The sequence below is a fragment of the Rhinopithecus roxellana genome, chromosome 8 (genome assembly GCF_007565055.1).
Source record: "Rhinopithecus roxellana isolate Shanxi Qingling chromosome 8, ASM756505v1, whole genome shotgun sequence".
NCBI lineage: Eukaryota > Metazoa > Chordata > Mammalia > Primates > Cercopithecidae > Rhinopithecus > Rhinopithecus roxellana.
The window spans coordinates 64559784-64583618 of record NC_044556.1 but is presented as its reverse complement, the minus strand read 5'-3'; the positions used below and the strand labels follow the sequence as shown (position 1 = coordinate 64583618).

The following is a 23835-nucleotide window of genomic DNA, read 5'->3' as shown; positions in this document are numbered from 1 at the left end:
TTTTTTTTTTTTTTTGAGACGGAGTCTCACTCTTGTTGCCCAGGCTGGAGTGCAATGGCGCGATCCCGGCTTCTCACAACCTCTGCCTCCCAGGTTCAAGTGATTCTCCTGCCTCAGCCTCCCGAGTAGCTGGGATTACAGGCATGCACCACCATGCCCAGCTAATTTCCTATTTTTAGTAGAGACAGGGTTTTTCCATATTGGTCAGGCTGGTCTCAAACTCCCAACCTCAGGTGATCCATCTGCCTTGGCCTCCCAAAGTGCTGGGATTACAGGCATGAACCACTGCGCTGGCCCCATCTCTTTATTTTTTTATATGTTTTTGAGATGGAGTCTTGCTCTCTTGCCCAGGCTGGAGTGCAATGGCACAATCTAGGCTCACTGCAACCTCCGCCTCCCATATTCAAGCGATTCTCCTGCCTCAGCCTCCCAAGTAGCTGGGATTACAGGCGTGCACCACCACGCCTAGCTAATTTTTGTATTTTTAGTAGAGATGGGATTTCACCATGTTGTCCAGGCTGGTCTGGAACTCCTGACCTCAGGTGATCTGCCCACCTTGGCCTCCCAAAGTGCTGGTATCACAGGTGTGAGCCACCGTGCTTGGCCTCTTTATTTTTATTTTTATAGATGGAGGTCTCAGTATGCTGTCCAGGCTGGAATGCAATGGATAGTCACAGGTGGAATTATAGCACACTACAGCCTCCAACTCCTGGGCTTAGTGATACACCTGCCTCAGCCCCCTGAGTAGTTGGAACTACAGGTGTGTACCAACATGCCTGGCCCATTTTTTGTTTTTTCTTTACTTTCTGGAAAGTTCCTCAACTTTATTATCCCGTTTTTCTATTGAGGTTTTTAATATTAGCTATTACATTTTTAGTATCTGAGTGTTCTGTTTTTTTACATTCTGGATACTCCTTTTTTAGTATCCTGTTGTTTTATGATTGCAGTATTTTTGTTTTGTTGCTAAAAATAAATTTATTCATTTTTTAAAAACTTATTTTAGGTTCAGTGGTACATGTGCATGTTTGTTACGTAGGTAAACTTGTGTCATGGAGTTTGTTGTACATATTATTTTGTCACCCGGGTACTAAGCCATCCAATAGTTATTTTTTCTGCTCTTCTCCTTCCTCCCAACATCCACCCTTAAACCCCAGTGTCTGTTGTTCCCTTTTTTGTGTTCATATGTTCTCATCATTAAGCTCCCACTTATAAGTGAGAACATGCAGTATTTGGTTTTCTTTTCCTGTGTCAGTTTGCTAAAGATAATGGCCTCCAGCGCCATCCATGTTCCTGCAAAAGACATGATCTTGTTTTTTTTTTTTTTTTTTTTTATGGCTGCATGATATTCCATGGTGTATATATACCACATTTTCTTTATCCATTCTGTCACTGATGGGCATTTAGGTCCGTATCTTTGTTGTTGTGAATAGTGCTGCAGTGAACATTTGCATGTATGGGTCTTCATGGTAGAATGAACTATATTCCTCTGGGTGTATAGCCAGTAATGGGATTGCTGGGTCGAATCGTAGTTCTGTTTTTAGCTCTTTGAGAAATCGCCATACTGCGTTTTACAGTGGTTTGACTAATTTACACTCCCACCAACATTGTGTAGTTTTTCATGTTTTGTTCTGAGATAGAGTCTTGCTCTGCTGCCCAGGCTGGAGTGCAGTGGTGCCATCATGGCTCACTGCAACCTCCACTTCCCGGGTTCAAGCAATTCTCCTGCCTCAGCCTCCTGAGTAGCTGGGATTACGAGTGCCTACCACCACACCCAGCTAATTTTTGTATTTTTAGAAGAGATGGGGTTTCACCATGTTGGCCAGACTGGTCTCAAACTCCTGGCCTCAAGTGATCTGTCCACCGCGGCCTCCCAAAATGCTGGAATTACAGACATGAGCCACCGCACCTGGCCTGTGATAGGTTTGGATGAGGTTTGATCTGCCTTCTTAGCCTCTTTATTAGCAATATATTCTTTGCTCCTTTGCCTTGATTTATTTTATTTTTTTTGAGACAAGGTCTCTCTCTGTCATCCAGGCTGAAGTGCAGTGACGTGATCTCAGCTCAAGCGATTCTTGTGAGTTCAAGCGATTCTTGTGCCTTAGCCTTCTGAGTAGCTGGGAGCACAGGTGCATGCCACTATGCCTGGCTAATTTTTGTGTTTTTAGTAGAAGACAGGGTTTCACCATATTAGCCAGGCTGGTCTCAAACTCCTGACCTCAAGTGATCCGCCCATCTTGGCCTCCCAAAGTACTAGGATTACAGGTGTGAGTCACCACTCCTGGCTAGCCTTGATTTATTTTAAATCACTGTTATTCTTAATATCCCAGTTATATTTTCGTATTTGCACCTCTGAATAGACATGTAAAGAACAAATTAACAGACCAGGCGCAGTGGCTTACGCCTGTAATCCCAACACTTTGGGAGGCTGAGGCGGGTGGGTCACCTGAGGTCAGGAACTCAAGACCAGCCTGGCCAATATCGTGAAACCCGTCTCTACTAAAAATACAAAAAGTTAGCCTGTCATGGTGGTGGACACCTATAATCACAGCTACTTGGGAGGCTGAGGCAGGAGAATTGCTTGAACCCTGGAGGCAGAGGTTGCAGTGAACCAAGATCACACCATTGCATTCCAGGTTGGGCAGCAAGAGCGAAACTCCATCTGAAACAAACAAACAAACAAATTAGCAGATCTATTTTTTACTATAGTAGAAAATACACGGTAAATTTAGGTTTCCATTTTTACATTTCTTCGTAAGTCTCATGACTTACTGATTTGCTAGAGCAGCAGTAATATTTTATCTCATGCTTATATTCTAGAAATGTGATATTCACAGATGTGAATTCCATACTTCGCTACTTGGCTAGAGTTGCAACTACAGCTGGGTTATATGGCTGTAATCTGATGGAACATACTGAGGTAAGCAATGAACATTTTGTTGTGTGTGTTTTGTCTTATGCTTCTGTTTTTTTATGGGAACCTCATCATTTATTGTTGGCTTATGAACTATTCTACTTAAGGATATTAACAGAGTGTTAATTATATAGACCAAGGTACGGAATGCTCATCTTGTTTTTGTTGTCACAAGAAAATTCTTTTTTTGTAATTCCTAAGTTTGAACGTTTAATCCCCCACCAGTTGTTCTTTTGGGAGCATTTAGTGCCATCTTTGCCTTCACAGATTCCTAGCATTTCATAGCCAGAGGGGACTGTATAGATCATCTCATCCAACGTTCTTACTTTATGGATAAGGCAGCAAGCCTAGGAAAGTTAAGTTTGACCAGGGTAACACGCATAGTTTGGATCTCATTTTCTTTTCTAAGTGTATGCCTTGTTTAATTAATTATATCAGTAAATTAACTTTTGATACAATCATGTGCCTCTTAACAATGGGATGCGTTCGAGAAATGTGTTATTAGGCAATTTCATCATTCTCTCAGCATCATAGAGTGTACCCACAAAAACCTAAATGGGATAGCCTACTACACACCTAGGCTATACAGTGTAGCCTATTGCTTCTAGACTACAAACCTATACTGGCAAGTTACAATACTCAACACAGTAGGCAATTGTAACACAATATGTATTTGTATATCTAAACATAGACAACATAAGTATAACTATAACCATATGGGACCATTGTCATATATGCAGTCTGTCATTGACCGAAATGTCATGCAGTAGATGACAGTACTGCTTTTTAGATGCTGCTTTTTTTCCTGTTTGTATTCTGCTCTAACCTTCCTAAATCTCGTAAAATTCAAAGTACACAGAATGGTTTCTAAGTACTAACTTTTAAATATTTCAAGTAAATGAATCTGTTTGGTTGGGTACAATCTCTTCGGTTCATTCAGGTTGGTTACTTATTTCTGCCACCAATTCTCAAATTCTTATTTTCCTGTTCTTTCCTGAAGTGCCCTCCACACTCTTGTAAAAAAAAAAAAAAAAAAAAAGCAGAAAGCATAGCAGAATAAATGTGGCATTTATTTAAGTTCCATTTTAGATTTTAGGCAATCAGAATTTAGTCCACATAATGATAAATTGTATAATTTGAGAAAGGAAAAGCATAGTAAGAGTGTACTGTTGCTCTAGTTAACTAGAATTTTTTTATGGTCTTTCTTCTTATATGTTGGAGTACATTTCTTTTCTATCTTTCATGTTCACAGATTGATCACTGGTTGGAGTTCAGTGCTACAAAATTATCTTCATGTGATTCCTTTACGTCTGCAATTAATGAACTCAATCATTGCCTGTCTCTGAGAACATACTTAGTTGGAAACTCCTTGAGTTTAGCAGATTTATGTGTTTGGGCCACCCTAAAAGGTATCAATAATTCCTAAAATGCTCTGTTTTAATCGTTTAATATTTTGCTGGATAAGAATTATACATATTTCTGAGTATGCATGTATGTATATGTGTATGTATATATATGTTTAGACAGTAACTTAGGACTTTATTACAGAGGAATGACCTCCTTGGCTGTTTTATTCCTATCCAGCTACAGGAATTCCCTGTCTTTTTCTGCGGTCGTCTGTCTCACAACCCCAACTTCCTTCTTGCCTTTGGAGCTGATCTTGTGCCTGATAAAGAAGTCCCTATCCCATTTATGTTAGCACCTCTGCTACTTCAGCTATTATTTTACTCCAGACACTTGTCTGTGACTTGAAAAAAAGCCATTATTGCTCAGCGAGTGTGTGATTGGGAGGTTAGGGAGTAGTGGGATGATGTGGAGTTGTGGTTTTTCTTAGAAGTCACTTCCTTCTTCTACAACTAGTTTGCAACAGGTAAGAATATGCTTTTTCCAACTTGGAAAGCCAATTTTTTCAAAAACAACTTTCTTGAGGTATAATTGATATACAGGAAACCACACTTATTTAAAAATGTATCATTTGATAAATTTTGACTTATATTTATGTATATATATATACACACACCCCTGTGGAACTGTGGTTACAATCAAGATAATCAATATATCCACCATCCGCAAAAGTTCCTCATGACTCTTTGTAATCAGTCATCCACACTCCCCTGGTTCCAGGCAACCAGCACGCCCAGCTTTGAATATTTTTCATCTTCAGTTGGTTGAACCTACGGTTATGGAACTCATGGACACAGAGAGCTCACTGTTTTAGAAAACATTTCATTGTATACCCAGATGCTTAAATTTCATATTCTTTAGAAGCACAACTTTAAGCCATCTCATTTACTTCAGTTAGTCACAACTGGAACTTTGCTTTTGAAGCTGCAGATGGATTGAATAGTTGAAACTTATCTTTGCTCATAGGAAATGCTTCATGGCAAGAACAGTTGAAACAGAACAAAGCTCCAGTTCATGTAAAACGTTGGTTTGGCTTTCTTGAAGCCCAGCAGGCCTTCCAGTCAGTAGGTACCAAGTGGGACGTTTCAACAACCAAAGCTCGAGTGGTAAGCCTTTTTTTCTTTCTTAAAAAAAAAAAAAAAAAAAAGACATTTCAGTCTGTCTGAGGCCCTAGGTCTGAAAAGACAACTATTCCTACTCATAAAGTTGATTTTCTTTTAATAAATTTAAAAGGATCTTCTTGCAAGAATCTGACATTTTTATGTCTTGGTTTCACTTTTAATTGTTCAGCTATATAAAGCCCTAATCTTTATATAACTAAAGATTTTGATCATCCAATATATGTCCCTTAGGCAGTTCGAACTCCATATAAATAAAACCTCATAATTTTACACCTTTGCAATTTTTTCTTTCTTCTGAATCTCCTGGTTTTTGAACCATTGAGCATCAAGTCCTGGGATTCTGCAGCACTGTTTCATTGATTTTGTAGGAAAACGTGACATAGTGCACAGTACAAAAGGTCCTTTTCTCAACCAGACTTGCTCCACTTCAATCTGTTTTACATTTTAGGAATGTGTTGTAAAGTTTTGATTTAATTAAGGTTTTCTAATGTAAAATTTGAAAACTACTGTCTACTTGGATAAAGGTAGCACAATCCACTCGGTTGTTTTAGCTGCAAATCTTTACTCATCCTTCACTGTTTTTCACATTTACTCAACGAGCCCTGTTATGACTTCTCATGTGTGTAGATTTGTTTTCTGTCCTTCTTCGGTGCTATCACACTTTGTTGAGGCCTAATTATTCCTTGCTTGGTTTAATACCATAATCTCATAACTAAACTTCCTTTTGTCTCATCTTTCTCTAGTTCAGGGTATCACTTTAGAAAACACAAATCCATGGTCCTGTTATCCCTGAGGACTGACTCCCCATTGCCTAAAACTTAAAAGCCAAACTTAAAAGGTCCTCTGTGTTTTTGACTTAATCTATTTCAGCTTCCTTCCTTACCCACCCAATATGCATTCCTAACTTTTCATGGACATTGCACTACTTTTTTTTTTGAGACGGAGTTTTGCTCGTCACCCAGGCTGGAGTGCGGTGGCACGATCTCGGCTCACTGCAGCCTCCGCCTCCTGGGTTCAAGCGATTCTCCTGCCTCAGCCTCCTGAGTAGCTGGGACTACAGGTGCACGCTGCCACGGCTGGCTAATTTTTGTACTTGTAGTAGAGATGGGGTTTCACCATGTTAGCCAGTCTGGTCTCAAACTCCTGACCTCAGGTAATCTGCCCTCCTTGGCCTCCCAAAGTGCTGGGATTACAGGCATGAACCACTGTACCCAGCATCCCATATACTCTCCATCTGATACATTTCTACTTATCTTTGAGGTCCAGCTTGTTTCTTAACTCCTTTTAAGCTTTTCTTGATAAACCTAGATATTGCTGATTAATTTCAACTGAGTGATCTAACAGCACCCTGAACATATCTCTATTACTGGTATTTGGTTTTAGTTATATTCTTATCCAGATTTTGCACCCTCAAGTATAGGGATGATGTTCTAGTCGTCATGTTTTTCATAACCAGTGTGTGTAGTGCCTGGCACATTTGTTGAATGAGTGTGTTCTTAGACATTTAACCATAAGACTTTTTGTTGTGATGGTGGTTGTGTTTTTCAGGCACCTGAGAAAAAGCAAGATGTTGGGAAATTTGTTGAGCTTCCAGGTGCGGAGATGGGAAAGGTTACCGTCAGATTTCCTCCAGAGGCTAGTGGGTAAGAAAATGTAACTCACATTTATAATTGAATGTATTTAGTGGGAAAGCTTTAAAACAGTGCTTAAATACTTAAAGTATTAATAGGTTAATATTATAGAAGAACGTAAGATTTTAATTGTGAGAGGTAAAATTCTTTTTTTTTTTTTTTTTTGAGGCGGAGTCTTGCTCTGCCGCCCAGGCTGGAGTGCAGTGGCCGGGTCTCAGCTCACTGCAAGCTCCGCCTCCCGGGTTCCCGCCATTCTGCTGCCTCAGCCTCCCGAGTAGCTGGGACTACAGGCGCCCGCCACCTCGCCCGGCTAGTTTTTTGTATTTTTTAGTAGAGACAGGGTTTCACCGTGTTAGCCAGGATGGTCTCGATCTCCTGACCTCGTGATCCGCCCATCTCGGCCTCCCAAAGTGCTGGGATTACAGGCTTGAGCCACCGTGCCCGGCCTGTGATAGGTAAAATTCTAAACATCTTAATAGTTTTTACATTATTGTTAATGTTGATTTAATTTGTAGTTTTAGTTTGTGAACTTAGTGAAAGAGACATTTTAATTTTATCCTGACAGAACTGTAAATGTAATTAACAAAATATCCACAAATAAAAAACCTTAAATTTCATTTTTAGTTTTAGATTTTTGGGCTTTCATTTAATTAGATTTGTGTTTGTACCCTGAGCAGTCCTTTTAATTAGCAGTTGAAGTTAGGATAGCATTTTTTTGTTTGTTTGTTTTGTTTTTTCTTGAGGAGTCTTACTCTTGTCACTCAGGCTGGAGTGCAGTGGCACGATCTCAGCTCATTGCAAGCTCTGCCTCCTGGGTTCATGCCATTCTCCTGCCTCAGCCTCCCAAGTAGCTGGGACTACAGGCACCTACCACCATGCCTGGCTAATTTTTTTTTTTGTATTTTTAGTAGAGACGGGGTTTCACTGTGGTCTCTATCTCTTGACCTCGTGATCTGCCCACCTCGGCCTTCCAGAGTGTTGGGATTACAGGCGTGCGCCACTGTGCCCAACCAGCATTGTTTTTAAGTTATTTTTTTCCCCCAAATAAAGGAAGGGGAGTCCTGAAAACCCTGTTCCTATTCCTTTCTTTCCATTAGGTTTCCCAACCCCTTTTTCTCTTGGCACCCATGGAAAGTAGTATTTGAATAGCTCATTAGGGAAAAAGACTGTTCTGTATAGTGGTCACCAGGCTGGGGCTGCTTCAGGCCTTACCCACCATTCCCCAGGGCTGAAAATGAAGTCTTTGTCTTTGCACACCTGTCATCCTATTTGAAGCATACTGGACAAGCTTTATAATAGCGTCCTTCCAATGATATTAATATAATAAAATATCTCTTCTTAAAGCAGTTAGCCTCACCTAGAAAATTAACCATTAGGAAAATGTTCTGCCATGTTTTATAGTTGAGGTGATTATTTTTTCCAAATTTAGGATTTCCAAATTTAATTTTTTCAGATTTTGTATTCTATCACCATAATGCAGTTCTCACCCTTATGTAGTACACAGTAGAAACTGGAAGATACAGAAACAATTTTATTTTAACTTTGTATTTAATACTTCTTCACAAACTATTTCATAAGCATCATTAACAGTAAAATTACTTTCAGAATTTCACATTTTTGTCTCTGCTTTTCTATGTTTGCTGATTCAGTAGGTGAAATAAAGGGTAGATAGAAGGAGATGAAACAGAAGTGATGACTCTGGAAAATTCACAGACTTGATCATTAAATGGTTGATTGGTAATTGACTAAGTGGATTCAGTTATAAATAATACTTACCTTACATGGTTTAATACCTATAGACATCCTGGGTTCCTGCCGTCCAGTATTCTGCTACTGTGCACTTGGTATGAGAGGTCATGATTGTCCTGTTGTATGGTGACCTTAATTGTCTATAAAAGCCACCTTTTTTTTTTTTGGCAGTGGCCATTTGTAGCTGTACCACTTGAACATTTGTCTTTTTTGAATCTTTTCATATTTCATGTCACTGTCACTTCTTGGAATAGTGAGTTCCCCATGTTTGTATATTTACAGTATAAAATATTTTTTGTTATAAATTATATCAGTTTCAGAGACTATGCTCATGAGACAGCTTTGAGATTTGGAATATAAATCAGTATTTAGTTTTTCTTACTATGCATAATTTTGATCATCTCTTCTTATACTGTTAAAGAGTTTTTCTTTAATTACTATTTTTTTCTTTTTTTCTGTGTCTTAAATGAAAGGCCAGAAGGCTTGGCTTAGCCTTTTATTCTTATTCTTAGCTAACATAGACATAGCACCTATTATGTATGGATGCTACCACGTGCTTTACTTATAGTAACTTATTTAATCCCAACAGCCTTCTAAGGAAGGCACTATTGTTATCTCTGTTTCACAAATGGTTTCGGAAACAGATTCATACAACGTTTTAGTAACTTGCCAAGCTCAAACCTCTACCATCTGGGTCTAGAATCCATATAATTAAAAATTATACTACATGTATCTGTTACATGTGGCAGAAGCCCAATTCAGCATCACTGCTAACTCATGCAGCATGATTCTTTTGTGTGTGTGTGTGTGTGTGTTTAGCTATTCTGATATAGATTGACTTTTTAACTGATGATTTTAGTTGTCTTGTGACTTATAGTCCTCTTAGCTTTCTTGGGGTTTGGAATTGTTAGACCTGCAGACATTATTTCAGATTTAGAAATAACATTTTTGAAATAATGTTTTGATCTCATCACCTTTCTTAATTTCTTTATTTTAAAGCCAGGCACATTAACTGTAAAATAATAGGTACTGGTTGTTAGTCTCTTCTTGACAATGGTTATAACATGTTATTGGGCACAACACCCTCAGTTAAAAGTACATCACAGTATTTTTCTTCCTGGGAATTTATGGCCCTTCATTTAGTTTTATTTTTAATACATTTTTAATTTTAGAATAGTTTTAGATTTACACAAAGTTGCAAAGATAGTACAGAAAGTTCCCATGTACCCTGCACCCAGTTTTTCCAAACATTAACATTTTACATTATTGTGGTACATTTGTCACAACTAATGAACTAATATTAATATATTATTAATTAAACTTCATCCTTTTTTGGGATTTTGTTAGTTTTTCCCTACTGTCTCTTTTCTGATCTAAGATTTCATCTGGGGATATCACAGCCCTTTATTACTTTATTTTTATTTTATTTATTTATTTATTTATTTATTGTACTTTTAGTAGAGACAGGGTTTCACCATGTTGGTCAGGCTGGTCTTGAACTCCCGACCTCAGGTGATCCGCCTGCCTCGACCTCCCAAAGTGCTGGGATTACAGGTGTTAGCCACCATGCCCGGCCTACCGCCCTTTATTATATGTAGAAAGTTTTGAATAGCCGTAAATACATTGCGTTGTACTTGTTTGCATTAGCCTTTGTGTATAAACCCTCCTTTTTGTCTTTTTTTTTTTTTTGAGACATAGCCTCGCACTGTCATCCAGGCTGGAGTTCAATGGTGTGATCTTGGCTCACTGCAACCTCCGCCTCCCAGGTTCAAGTGATTCTCCTGCCTCAGCCTCCCGAGTAGCTGAGATTACAGGCGCCCACCACCACACCCACATAACTTTTGTATTTTTAGTAGAGACGGGGTTTCACCATGTTGGCCAGGCTGGTCTTGAACTCCTGACCTTGTGATCTGCCAACCTCCGCCTCCCAAAGTGCTGGGATTACAGACGTGAGCCACCGTGCCCGGCCCAAGCCCTTCTTAAAGTTGAATCATTGATCTGGGATGCTAATGACTTTTACAAACTTGATTGATTTAAAAATGATATAAATTCATACAAGAGGTTGTACTTTTCCCCCTCCCATATTGATGTCAACTGAGATCAAAGCTGTGTGGGAAACTAGGTAACTGTCTTAAAACTGTACAACTGCTGGCTGAGGTGAGCGGATCATGAGGTCAGGAGATCGAGACCATCCTGACTAACACAGGGAAACCCCATCTCTACTAAAAATACAAAAAATTAGCCAGGTGCGGTGGCGGGCACCTGTAGTACCAGCTACTTGGGAGGCTGAGGTAGAAGAATGGCATGAACCCGGGAGACAGAACTTGCAGTGAGCAGAGATCGCGCCACTGCACTACAGCCTGGTCGACAGAGCGAGCCTCCGTCTCAAAATAAAAAAACAACAGAAAAATAACAACAATAAAAAAACTGTGCAACTGCTAACCATCATTATAATTTGAAACTAATACAAGTTGGTGAAAGCTGATTAAACTTCCTTGTTTCATGCCTTGTTTCCAGCCCACTCAGCTGTATTTCAACATAGTGGTGTAACATCTTTTCTTTTACTCATGTACTTGATAGAAGGAGGATCTTGATGTGTAATATTATCAACAGTGCCTCTGATCTATATTCTTCCTTACAATTGTCAGCTGCTCATAGGAACAGCAGAACAGTCTTTTTGCAGATTCTGATTCATTGAGTGTTGGTACTGATGAGACCTTTGGGATTATTTAGTTAAAATTCTTTTAGTTTTAATCTCCCTCACATGAGTTTACCTCTATAACAAACCTTCACATATACCCCTGAACCTAAAATAAAAGTTAAAAAATTAAAGTTAAAAAATACTCTTTTGGCTGGGCATGGTGACTCACACCTGTAAACCCAGCACTTTGGAAGGCCAAGGCAGGCAGATCATGAGGTCAAGAGATCAAGACCATCCAACATGGTGAAACCTCGTATCTACTAAAAATACAAAAATTAACTGGGCGTGGTGGTGCGTGCCTGTAGTCTCAGCTACTTGGGAGGCTAAGGCAGGAGAATCACTTGAACCTGGGAGGTGGAGGTTGCAGTGAGCCGAGATCGTGCCACTACACTCCAGTCTTGGTGACAGAGCAAGATTCTGTCTCAAAAAAAAAAAAAAAATTATTTTAGCATCTGAGAAAACCAAAGCCTAGAGAAGTAAAGTGACTTTTACTAATTGTCATGTGCTCTTTTCATTTAGCCATCACAGTGACAGTCTCAGAAGAGCTTCTCTCCAGTGGCATAGGTGGGCACCCAGTTCTCAGTAGTAGCAGGTCTTATTAAAGACAAACAGTGGAAGAAGGTAGCATTGGAAACAATTTTGAAGCAGCTTTACTTTAATTAAATTACCATTCTTTTTGATAAAAAGAAAAAGGAGAGTCTCCTTAAGGTTGCAATGTTTGTAAATACCTTGTCCCCTCTGTGAGATTTTACATATGAAGTTGTTTCTTATAATTGTTTTATATATGGTGTAGTCTTTTTTTCTTCCTGTCAGGGTCAGATTTTCTATCACAGTACTTTTTGTTAGAAAATAAAATATGACTTGGGTACCAATTGGAAGGATTTTTGTTTAGTTCTCATCTCCTCAAAAAGGTTAAGTTTAAGTATTTAGTTAAAACATGTTAATGAGTTTCTTTGTGAAATGTTTTTGTTTTAGTTACTTACACATTGGGCATGCAAAAGCTGCTCTTCTGAACCAGCACTACCAGGTTAACTTTAAAGGGAAACTGATCATGAGATTTGATGACACAAATCCTGAAAAAGAAAAGGAAGATTTTGAGAAGGTAATTAAAAGTGTAGTGATGACCCTTTGTCAGAAAAGTTAATTAAAGTTACAGGATTACCTAATACCTTCATGGTATAAAAATAAATTTTGTTCTCATAGCTACTTTTTTCCCTATCTATATATTCCATGTCTGAGACCTAAGCCAAGAAATGTCGAGCTTCCATACCAAAAAACTTAAAATTTATTTTTCTTTTCCCCATTTATAGAATTTACCTGAATGATGTGTTTTCCTATAATACCAATTTATTAAATGAATTGGTCACTGGAGGCAGGTTTTTTGGTCATATAATCTTAAGTTTATGAATGAAATAAACACTAAGTAGGTATTGGAAAATGTGAAGGTTTCCTAGCCTCTTATCTTTATTCAGTAGTATGGCAGTGTATTCAAAGAGGGGGCAAATGATTGTCAGTTCTCCCGGTAATGACCAGCTTTTCCAAAGTAAATGGAAAACTCCATCATGAGATCAGCTTTCTCAGCTGGAAATTTGGAGGCTAATGTAATGAGTATCTATCTCTTTTTTCTTTTTTGATCTAATATCATGTAACTTCCAGAACCGTTTTCAGGCTAAATAAGACTGATGGTTTATATTACATTTGCCTAAATGCAGTATCAAGGGTTGAAAATGCACGAAAAATTGCAAAAGATATACCGATGGTTATTTTGGTTTCTTATTATAGGTTATCTTGGAAGATGTTGCAATGTTGCATATCAAACCAGATCAATTTACTTATACTTCGGATCATTTTGAAACTATAATGAAGTATGCAGAGAAGCTAATTCAAGAAGGAAAGGCTTATGTGGATGATACTCCTGCTGAACAGATGAAAGCAGAACGTGAGCAGAGGATAGAATCCAAACATAGAAAAAACCGTAAGGCACATTGTTTTATGTTTTAATTGATATTCTTATATTCTGCTCCTTTAGTTGAATGTGATTTCTTTTTTTGTGAAAGCTGCTGGTTTTTTTGTTTTGTTTTATTTTTGTTTTTGTTTTTGTTTTTGTTTTTGTTTGAGGCAGAGTCTCACTCTGTTGTCCCGGCTGGGGTGCAGTGGCACAATCTGGGCTCACTGCAACCTCTGCCTCCTGGGTCAACTTATTTTTCTGCCTCAGCCTCCCAAGTAGCTGGGACGACAGGCACGCACCACCACACCTTGCTAATTTTTGTATTTTTAGTAGAGACGGAGTTTCACCATATTGGCTAGGCTGGTCTCGAACTCCTGACCTCGTGATCTGTCCACCTTGCCTCCCAAAGTGCTGGCATTACAGGTGTGAGCCACCGTGCCAGGGAAAAGCTGCTAGTTTAAACATATTTGGGTATATGACTCATTTGTGTTGAAATCTTTTTTTCTTTCTCTATCTTTATGTTCTTATTGTTTTATTAACATCACAACCACACGTGAATATGCCCTTCATATCTCACTTATTATGTGTAGTCTTTTGCATTGTATTCATTCAATTTGAAGGATTCCTTCTGCAACATTTTACAGTTTTCTTACTTTAAATACTTAGCCTTTCTATAATACAATGTTTGATGATAATGTTGTCACCCAAGTCTTCCTTTTGGTATGTGGATAAATGTGAATATAATATATAATATAAGCTCAGTACTAACCTGTATCTCTGAACTGTCACTTGACTAAAGAGCATATCTTTCTTATTCATGACTTCTCTTCTGAACTTCTAAATTGGGCTATTTTCATTCTGTAATTATGTTGTCAGAACCACACTATATTAAATCTTGAGTGTTACATTTGGGAAGTATTAGTAAATTAAAATAGTTAGAATGAGTCTTTTTTATTTTGAAAAGGTTTTCTACATTTTCAAAGGTGGCTAACCAATGGACTTTTAGACCTATCTTGATTCTTTGAGGGCAATTGTCTTATATTTCTAGTAGCTTCCACAGAAAATTATTGTTTAACAGTTCGTATGCATATGGGGCAGGTTTTTGCTAGATATTGTGATATAGGTGGAACCATTGCCACTTGGAATATGGAGTCCTTTTTTCTAGTATTAAACTCTTTTCTTTCTTGTATCACTGTCTGTTTTCTATCACCTCTTATTTTCTTGGATCCAAGAGTATCCTGCTTCTCACTGGGATGATGAAGGGGCTTTCAGGGAGCCCATGAGTTCAGACTGTCAGCCTGAGATGTGTTCTTTAGACAGGCACGGGCTGTAGTGCCAATGCCTGTGGGACCTTAGGGCTGGACCAAACCATTCTGTCCCTTAGGCATGAGGTGGCAAAAGAAGAGAATGCTTCTGCTTTAAAGGCAGAATGTTAAATTTGAGGGAGATGAGAAGAGAAGGGGCTGGCCGTGCCATGATGGGAAGGGAAACACTTTGTGAGCGGAGCCTTCAGGCCTTGTACTTTTTTTTTATGCTTAATTAATACTACATGAGTGGGGCCGGGCGCGGTGGCTCAAGCCTGTAATCCCAGCACTTTGGGAGGCCGAGACGGGCGGATCACGAGGTCAGCAGATCAAGACCATCCTGGCTAACACGGTGAAACCCCGTCTCTACTAAAAAAATACAAAAAACTAGCCGGGCAAGGTGGCGGGCGCCTGTAGTCCCAGCTACTCGGGAGGCTGAGGCAGGAGAATGGCGTAAACCTGGGAGGCGGAGCTTGCAGTGAGCTGAGATCCGGCCACTGTACTCCAGCCTGGGCGACAGAGCCAGTCTCCGTCTCAAAAAAAAAAAAAAAAAAAAAAAATACTACATGAGTGGAATGTATTAGTGTTATCTTTTCTAAAACATATTTGTATTTCCTAAATGTATTGTGAAACATCTTTCATTAAAAAATGATGCATTTGCTCTTGGTGCTGGATACTGGAACTATTACAGTGTTTTTAAACTAACACAGGGTGGTTATAAAACAAGAACATGAAATTTTATATCAAATTATAGCACTATAAGAATAATTTCAGTTTCACCAGATGAGTTAACTGTAATATAATTATCATTTTATAGCTATTGAGAAGAATCTACAAATGTGGGAAGAAATGAAAAAAGGGAGCCAGTTTGGTCAGTCCTGTTGTTTGCGAGCAAAAATTGACATGAGTAGTAACAATGGATGCATGAGAGATCCAACCCTTTATCGCTGCAAAATTCAACCACATCCAAGAACTGGAAATAAATACAAGTAAGTATATCTCCTTCAATATGCTAGGTGACCTTCTGTGCTTTTGTTTTGATCTTTAAACATGGAGTAGAAGCAAAATAGTCAAGAAACCTAGCCTTTTGTTCATTCATGGGTTAACTGGCTGGTGGCCTTTCAGGGGCTGTTTACTCACATGTCAATTAAGGTTATACCACATTATTTCTAAGATCACTTGTATCTGTGAAAGTCCTGAGTCTGCCTAAAGTTGCTTTTTTTTGTATTGATTAGGTAAACTGTGATGTATATCTTTAGATGAAGATACTTTGCTTCCTGTGATAAACTTTGAGTCTACTTTGCACAAATTGATTCCTAAAAGTAATAATATTGAAAACTTCCAGAAGTATGAACAATACAAGAAAGTAACATGTGTTTATATTAGTTTTCTATGTGGATTTGTAGGTTAACAGATCTTTGTTTTAAATGGACCTTGTCCAAAAAAAAAAGCCTACTTTATAAAGTAAACCATAAAATATATTTTTTACTACTTTGAAGAAGCCTACTACACATAAATGCTGAATTAAAACTTCTGAAAAGAATGGTAAATGTAAATGATTACTTGGTTAGCTGATGTAATCAGCTTTAAACTCATGGGTGCTGACATGTCTGTCTGTATATAGACAAACACGCGTGTAATTATATGTGCATACATACTATTTTTAGCAGGATTACTCCTTGTTTTACTAAGCAAATCCTTTAAATACATTTGGAAAAGTGACTTTGGATACACATTTTCAGTATCAAATAATCGCAAAGCATAATGCAGTAGCAAATTAAGTTGTATCTTAAAGGTTACAATGTATAATGGCTGGGCACAGTGGCTCATGCCTGTAATGCTGACACTTTGGGAGGGTGAGGCAGGAAGATCTTGAGGCTAGGAGTTTGAAACCAGCCTGGGAAACATAGTAAGAACCTGTCTCTACCAAAAAAATAAATTAAAAAAAGAAAAAAGAAAAAACTAGCCAGGTATGGTGGCATGCATCAGTAGTTCTAGCTACTTGGAAGACTGAGGCAAGAGGATTGCTTGAGTCCAGGAGTTCAAGGTTACAGTGAGTTGTGATCATGCCACTTCACCCCAGCCTGAGCAACAGAGTGAAACCCTGTCTCTAGATAAACAAAAAGGAAAGCATTGACTGGGTGCAGTGGCTCATGCCTGTAATACCAGCACTTTGGGAGGCCTAGGCGGGTGGATCACTTGAGGCCAGGAGTTTGAGACCAGCCTGGCCAACATGGTGAAACCCCATCTCTACTTTAAAAAAAATACAAAAATTAGCCAGGCTAATCCCATCTACTCGGGAGACTGAGAATCACTTGAACCCAGGAGGTGGTGGCAGCACTGAGCTGAGATCGCACCGCTGCATTCTAGCCTTGGTAAAAGAGTGAAACTGTCTCCAAAAAAAAAGAAAGCAAGCATATTTGCACTAATATGTATGTATTTTTTTAATTCAAATTGATACTGCATATAAATTGTATACATTATCTTAGAAACTTTTTAAAACTATTTCATCTTAAATGTAATTTTAACGTAATGATTTTCTGGTCTTTTATCGTTTTTTTTTTTTTTTCTTTTACACAGTGAATGGACCACTGTTTTTGAGTGTGTTTGACTACTTTTAAGACTCTTAGGGATTTACTTGAGTAAGGGATTACTCAAGACAGTGAGACTCTGTCTCAAAAAAAAAAGATGTTCAAAAGCTAAATTTCCTTAAAATTATTACATGTATTGTTTATTGCTTCCTACCATGCCATACATTGGCCATTACAGAAATATTGTGATTATACAGTTTGCCAAACCAATACCTAATTTTGTATTAAATTGCAAATTTGCTTTTTTGTTTGACTGCTAAGTTGATAACTGACTCATTGTTCTCAAAGGCTGATAATGTTCTGATATACTTTGAGTATTATGAATCATAAAACCTTTTGGTTTTTAAGAATCTCTTAACTTGTAAAGAATTACATTTTAAATTAGTATTGTTGTTTATAATGCCTAATCTAAGAGGGAAAGGGTAAAATGTTTTATTTATTTTTATTTTCTTTTTTTCTAGTGTTTATCCAACATATGATTTTGCCTGCCCCATAGTTGACAGCATCGAAGGTGTTACGCATGCCCTGAGAACAACAGAATACCATGACAGAGATGAGCAGTTTTACTGGATTATCGAAGCTTTAGGCATAAGAAAACCATATATTTGGGAATATAGTCGGCTAAATCTGAACAACACAGTGCTATCCAAAAGAAAACTCACATGGTTTGTCAATGAAGGACTAGTAGATGGATGGTATGTTTAATGTTACTTAGAATTGACAAGAAGTAAGGACGTAGTCGTTATCAGTGATTTTTAAACTGCTTGAGAGATAGGGAAGGCGATTGGGAGGAGGGGGAATGGATAGGCATATAGAATTCTTGGTTCTTGTCTTCTTCTCAATCAGTGCATTAGGGCTTCCGCTTCTTGTTTTAATGCCACAAATATAGAGTGCCCACTGGGGATCATGGAATGAAAAACACACAAGAGGGCACATCCTCTGCAGGTTTTAGCATTCAATAGAAAAATAATTTTGACTTTCTGGTCATTGGTGTATTTGGTTACTGATCTCTACTCTCTACTGAGGCTGAGGTTTTTCTTTTTTGGCTAGGTCCCAAGAAGGTCAAAATACCCTTGAGTCGAAGTGAAGATGTAAAAGTTTATCTTGAGCTCCATTAAAAGGGTATTACTGCATACTTACCGAGGTTTGCAAATCCCTGCAAAATATTTATTTCCTACATATATTTTGTTTTATTCCAAAGGGCTTTATAAAGTACATTCATTTGTGAATGACAGGATACCGTCGTTTTTCTGATTTTCATGGTCCTGTGTGGAATAGGGACCTTGAAAATGTTTATTAAATAAAAATGTGTTAATGCATGGGATTTCCATATTTGAAAATGTCACCATTGTGTCTTTTTTTCCAAATGTGCTTCTACTGTTTGCAGTAGTGCATTTATTTTACTGCAGTATTTGACAAGTCAGCAGTTATCCTGTTCCTTGAACTTGGGCTTACTGGTATTGCAATCTACCTAATTCGTATAACCAGCTCTTAGCCAAATGTTTAACAAGCTGAATATAATTTATTATTCATTAAGTATCTTCTACTCTCCACATCTACACATTACAACATTTCCCTGGTACTTAAAATGTACATATTTCCAGGGATGACCCAAGATTTCCTACGGTTCGTGGTGTACTGAGAAGAGGGATGACAGTTGAAGGACTGAAACAGTTTATTGCTGCTCAGGTGCGTTATAGTTTCTTTTCCAGCTTCTCTGTTTGAAATTTCAGGTACTTCTATTACTGTCCCTTTGGTCTTTATTATCTCTGTTGTTCTTTCTATTCCTTGTTTGTGCCTTACGACCCAAGGGCAGATTTTTTTTTTTTTTTAACGAACTTTAAAAAAAGAAGAAAAGTTTATCACTGAATAGTGAAACATTGAAAATGTCCTAAACTCCTACGCTAGGTTTGGACTAAGGCAGCTGAAGTATTTTTAGCAGTGAATTATATGACTTGACTGTGACCAGTCTGTAGACTGAACCTTTGCAGTGAACTGTTAAGGGTAACCAAATTAGTTTGTATACACTGAGTTTTACATTTCACTGGAAGTAAACTTGTAAGTATTTATCGAGTTTTTTTTTTTTTTTTCCTAAACATGCTTAGCATGAAATAAAGGTAAAGTTCTAATTAATACTTCTTGCCCTTAAAATCATGTTATTGTTTTTTAGGGCTCCTCACGTTCAGTTGTGAACATGGAGTGGGACAAAATCTGGTCGTTTAACAAAAAGGTATATGTTTTAACCCTCTGTCTTCTTTTCTCATGCCTAAGTCCCAAATAATGTACAAGTAGAAGTCATTACTGTGCTCATGGTAGAGAAAAGTTTGTGAAGAATATTAACATTTTGCAGACTTTCAGGAAAATGGAATGTTTTCCTTTTTTAAATACATGAAGAGCATTAATTAAGCCTATTAACTATTCCAAATAAGTAACAGTGATTGAAACAAACAAACTTGGAATTATGGGGAACAGTAATAGTTTTTTCCTTAAATTTTTTATGAACACTCTGCATTTCATTTTTCTGCTTTCAAGCTGCGAGCTCTCTGTAAGAAGGTATTACTTAATGCTTTTATTTGCCTTAAACATAGCTTTTAGCATATTACATGTTAAAACCTGAGATGTTATATGGCTTTGAAGCACAATCACATGTATATAAAAGACTTGCTTATACAAACGTATTGAAAATGCATTATTTCTAGTGTTAAAAACCATGTCCTCTGGTTTTCTTAGTGCCAAAGGGAATATTGGGATAACCCCATTCTACCGCATTCCCTTGTGTGCTGCGAGGACATAGAATTTTAAAAGTATATATTTCATTGAATTGTATTGAAGTTTCATTAATTACAGTTCCTTTGTCCTACTGAATCCAGCTTTTTTTTTTTTTTTTTTAACTGTTTCTTAAAGTCAAATGAGGAACACTGCCTATTGATATTGTTAATTACTAATTGGAAAGCAGATGCTTGGACACTATAATAAGGCAAATCATGCAAATGCCATGTTTTAAATTATGGTTTCTGTGATTGTGTTCTGTAAATTCTTATTTGGGATTGCTGCTTGATGGTGCTGATGTCTTGCCTCAAGAAATAGTTGCTTGTTTCGCATGTGTCTTGAATTTGTTTTATTTTGGTCTTTCGTGTTTAGTTTTTGATACATAAAGGAATTGTTAATTGGTTCTTTCTGTTGCTGCAGTTACTAATAATAAATATGAGTAGAATTTGCTGGCAAAGTTAACGTTGGTGTACTTTTCATTAACAATACAATTTTTAATGATTTTAAGTTTTAATAAAGTTAAGCATGGACACTTCAGATATCTGAAATATATTTTACTGTAGTCAAATAGTTCTATAGGGTCTGTTAAGATGAACAACACTTTCCTCTATCTTCTTTCATAGTTTCCCTAGAGAAAGCACTTTCATTTCTTCTAGATAGTTCTTTTGGTGTTTATTACTTATATTTCTTTCTCTCTCTCTCTTTTTTTTTTTTTTTTTGAGACAGAGTCTTGCTCTGTCGCCCATGCTGCAGTGCAATGGCGCAGTCTAGGCTCACTGCAACCTCTGCCTCCCGGTTTCAAGCGATTCTCCTGCCTCAGTCTCTCGAGTAGCTGGGACTACAGGCACGTGCCACCATGCCTGGCTAAATTTTGTATTTTTAGTAGAGATGGGGTTTTATCATGTTGGCCAGGCTGGTCTCAAACCCCTGACCTTGTGATCCATCCGCCTCTGCCTCCCAAAGTGCTGAGATTATAGGCGTGAGCTACTGTGCCCAGCCTATTGCTTATATTGCTGAATGAAATATGTTACTACTTTTTTAGTTATGTTTAGACATATTAGTTGATTTCCCATGATGGAAGATAAATAATGTGGCCTTTTTCTCCTAACTTTTTGGTTTGCTTGTAGTTGATTGTCTTGCTTTGTCTCTCCCTCTCATTTGCTTATTTTTCTTTTTTTGTTTTTGTTTTTCTGTTAAAGAAAAAAAGCCAGATTCTCATGCCTCTAATCCCAGGAGTTCGGAAGGCCAAGGCAGGAGGAGCGCCGGAGCCTGGGATTTTGAGACCAGTCTAGACAACATAGTGAGACCCCATCTCTCCAAAAAAAAAAAAAAAAATTAGCTGGGCCTGGTGTGGTGCATGCTTGTAGTTCCAGCTACTCGGGAGGCTGAGTTGGGAGGATCACTTGAACCCAGGAGATCAAGGCCGTAGTGAGCCCTGATCACACCACTGCAATCCAGCCTGGGTGACAGAGTGAGACCCTGTCTCAAAAGAAAAAAAAAAATTTTTTTTGCCTCAGGCTGGAGTGCAATGGCATGATTTGGGCTCACTGCAACCTCCACCTCCCTGATTCAAATGATTCTCCTGCCTCAGCCTCCCAAGTAGCTGGAGTTACAGGCATCCACCACCACGCCCAGCTAATTTTATATTTTTAGTAGAGATGGGGTTTTGCCATGTTAGCCAGGCTGGTCTGGAACTCCTGACCTCGTGATCTGCCCACCTCAGCCTCCCAAAGTTCTGGGATTACAGGCATGAGCCACCACGCCCAGCACCCCTGCATACTTTTCTGTCTCCACAAGATGTGGAAATTTCCCACCAAGATATTCAGATGCCTTAGGTGTACTTTGAGTTTCATTTTGGAGACATCTCTGCCAGAGGCTTCTGTGCTGCTCTGTAACCTGATTTGGATTCATGGCCCATTGGCTTCTGAGGCACAGCTATCTTCCGAGGTCTCTTCATCTTCCTAGGGATTCCCTTTGCTTTTGTTCTGTAATGGACATTACAGAACATTGCCCCATTCTTGGATCTTCTTTTTTTTATATTACCTTCTTGTTTTCCTGAAGGTAATACATCATTCTTTGGACACTCAGTCCTACTCTATACCTCTGGTAGCTCCCTGACAAGGGGAGCATGGGATGAAGAAAATTTTTGAAACCTTGTGTCTGACCTGTGTTTTTTGTTTGAAATTTTGTGATGATAGGCCATGGTGAGGGTCTGTTTCCATCCACATCCATTGGAAGAACATATGGCTTCCAGTCTGGAAACTCATTCCTTCAGTTCTGGGAAATTTTCTTGAATTCTCTCCCTTTCCCTTTCCCTTTCTGTCATTTATTTTCTTTCTCTTGTCTTTTCTTTTCTCTTTTGTTTTATTTTTTTCTGAGATGGAGTCTCATTCTGTCGCCCAGGCTGGAGTGCAGTGGCACGATTTTGGCTCACTGCAACCTCTGCTGCCCGGGTTCAAGCGATTCTACTGCCTCAGCCTCCTGAGTAGCTGGGATTACAGGTGCCTGCCACCACACCTGGCTAAGTTTTGTAGCTTTAGTATAGATGAGGTTTCACCATCTTGGCCAAGCTGGTCTTGAACTCCTGAGCTCGTGATCCACCCGCCTCGGCCTCCCAAAGTGCTGGGATTACAGGTGTGTGCCACTGTGCCTGGCTTTGTATTCTTTTTCTTTCTTCTCTATTACATATTTCTTCTCTCTGGAACTCTTCTTGGGAAGATGCTGGGCCTCCTGGACTGGTACCCTCGTTTTGTTTTCTGTCTTATTTTCCTTCTTGTCTTTTGGTTTATCACAGATCTACTTAATTTTTATCTTCCCACCTTTCTGTTGAATTTTATTTATGCTATTATAGTTCCAATGTTTCTCTTCTCTGAATTTTCAAAATAACTTTCTATTCTTATTTCATGGTATTATTAGTAGGGTTTTTTGCAGAGTAGTGTCTCTTCTCGCCAGTTTGTTTATTTTGGTTTCTTTCACATTAAAGGCATTTCTCAGATGTCTGGTTAGAGCCTTGGTTATCTGCTTATGTTTAATGTGGGGAAATAAAGAGTGATCGGAAGCCTGAAGAATGAGAGTTGGGCTTTCAACTGAGCTTCACTATGCAATGATCTGGCTGGGCTAGTTTGTTGGAGAAATTCCATGTCAGTAATTTTATATCTTTTCCCAAGGATTAGGCAGTTTTCCCAGAGGGGCTTCATTGAATCGCCTTCCTGAAGTGTGAAGATCTGGCTGCCAGGTTTTGGAGTCAAATGGGAGAAGACTGCTGAGGGTTTTATACATCTACTATCATACATTCACTTATTCCTCTTGTCTCTCGTGCAGTACCCTTTCCTTTGGCTCTTTTTGGTATCTGCCAGGATCTAGATACCCTCTTATTCACAGAGTAAACTTCCATTCTTTTGTCAAGGTAGAGGAGAGGCTGTTGCCTGGTTATATGGAGTGGAGAGGGGATGCTTCTATGTTTTCAGCTTCCAGAATTTTGTTGCTGTTATCTCTTCTTTTTTCTTTTTTTTCAAGATGGAGTCTCGCTCTGTCGCCCAGGCTAGAGTACAGTGGTGCAGTCTCGGCTCACTTCAACCTCCACTTCCTGGGTTCAAGCAATTCTCCTGCCTCAGCCTCCCAAGTAGCTGGGATTACATGTGCCTGCCACCATGCCTGGCTAATTTTGTATTTTTAGTAGAGACAGGGTTTCACCATGTTGGTCAGG

At 38.5% G+C, this 23835-nt stretch overlaps 1 protein-coding gene across 1 annotated transcript in view; it reads left to right on the top strand.

The window, feature by feature from the left end:
• Window positions 1–23835, top strand: part of EPRS1 (glutamyl-prolyl-tRNA synthetase 1) — a 90333-nt gene that overhangs the window by 12690 nt on the left and 53808 nt on the right. The window contains exons 3-12 of the mRNA XM_010368075.2: window positions 2818–2917; window positions 4164–4320; window positions 5282–5421; window positions 6985–7079; window positions 12493–12619; window positions 13300–13492; window positions 15587–15758; window positions 17822–18055; window positions 18965–19049; window positions 19531–19590. Coding sequence (XP_010366377.1) covers window positions 2818–2917; window positions 4164–4320; window positions 5282–5421; window positions 6985–7079; window positions 12493–12619; window positions 13300–13492; window positions 15587–15758; window positions 17822–18055; window positions 18965–19049; window positions 19531–19590 — 1363 coding nt within the window. The remainder of the gene's footprint in view (window positions 1–2817; window positions 2918–4163; window positions 4321–5281; window positions 5422–6984; window positions 7080–12492; window positions 12620–13299; window positions 13493–15586; window positions 15759–17821; window positions 18056–18964; window positions 19050–19530; window positions 19591–23835) is intronic.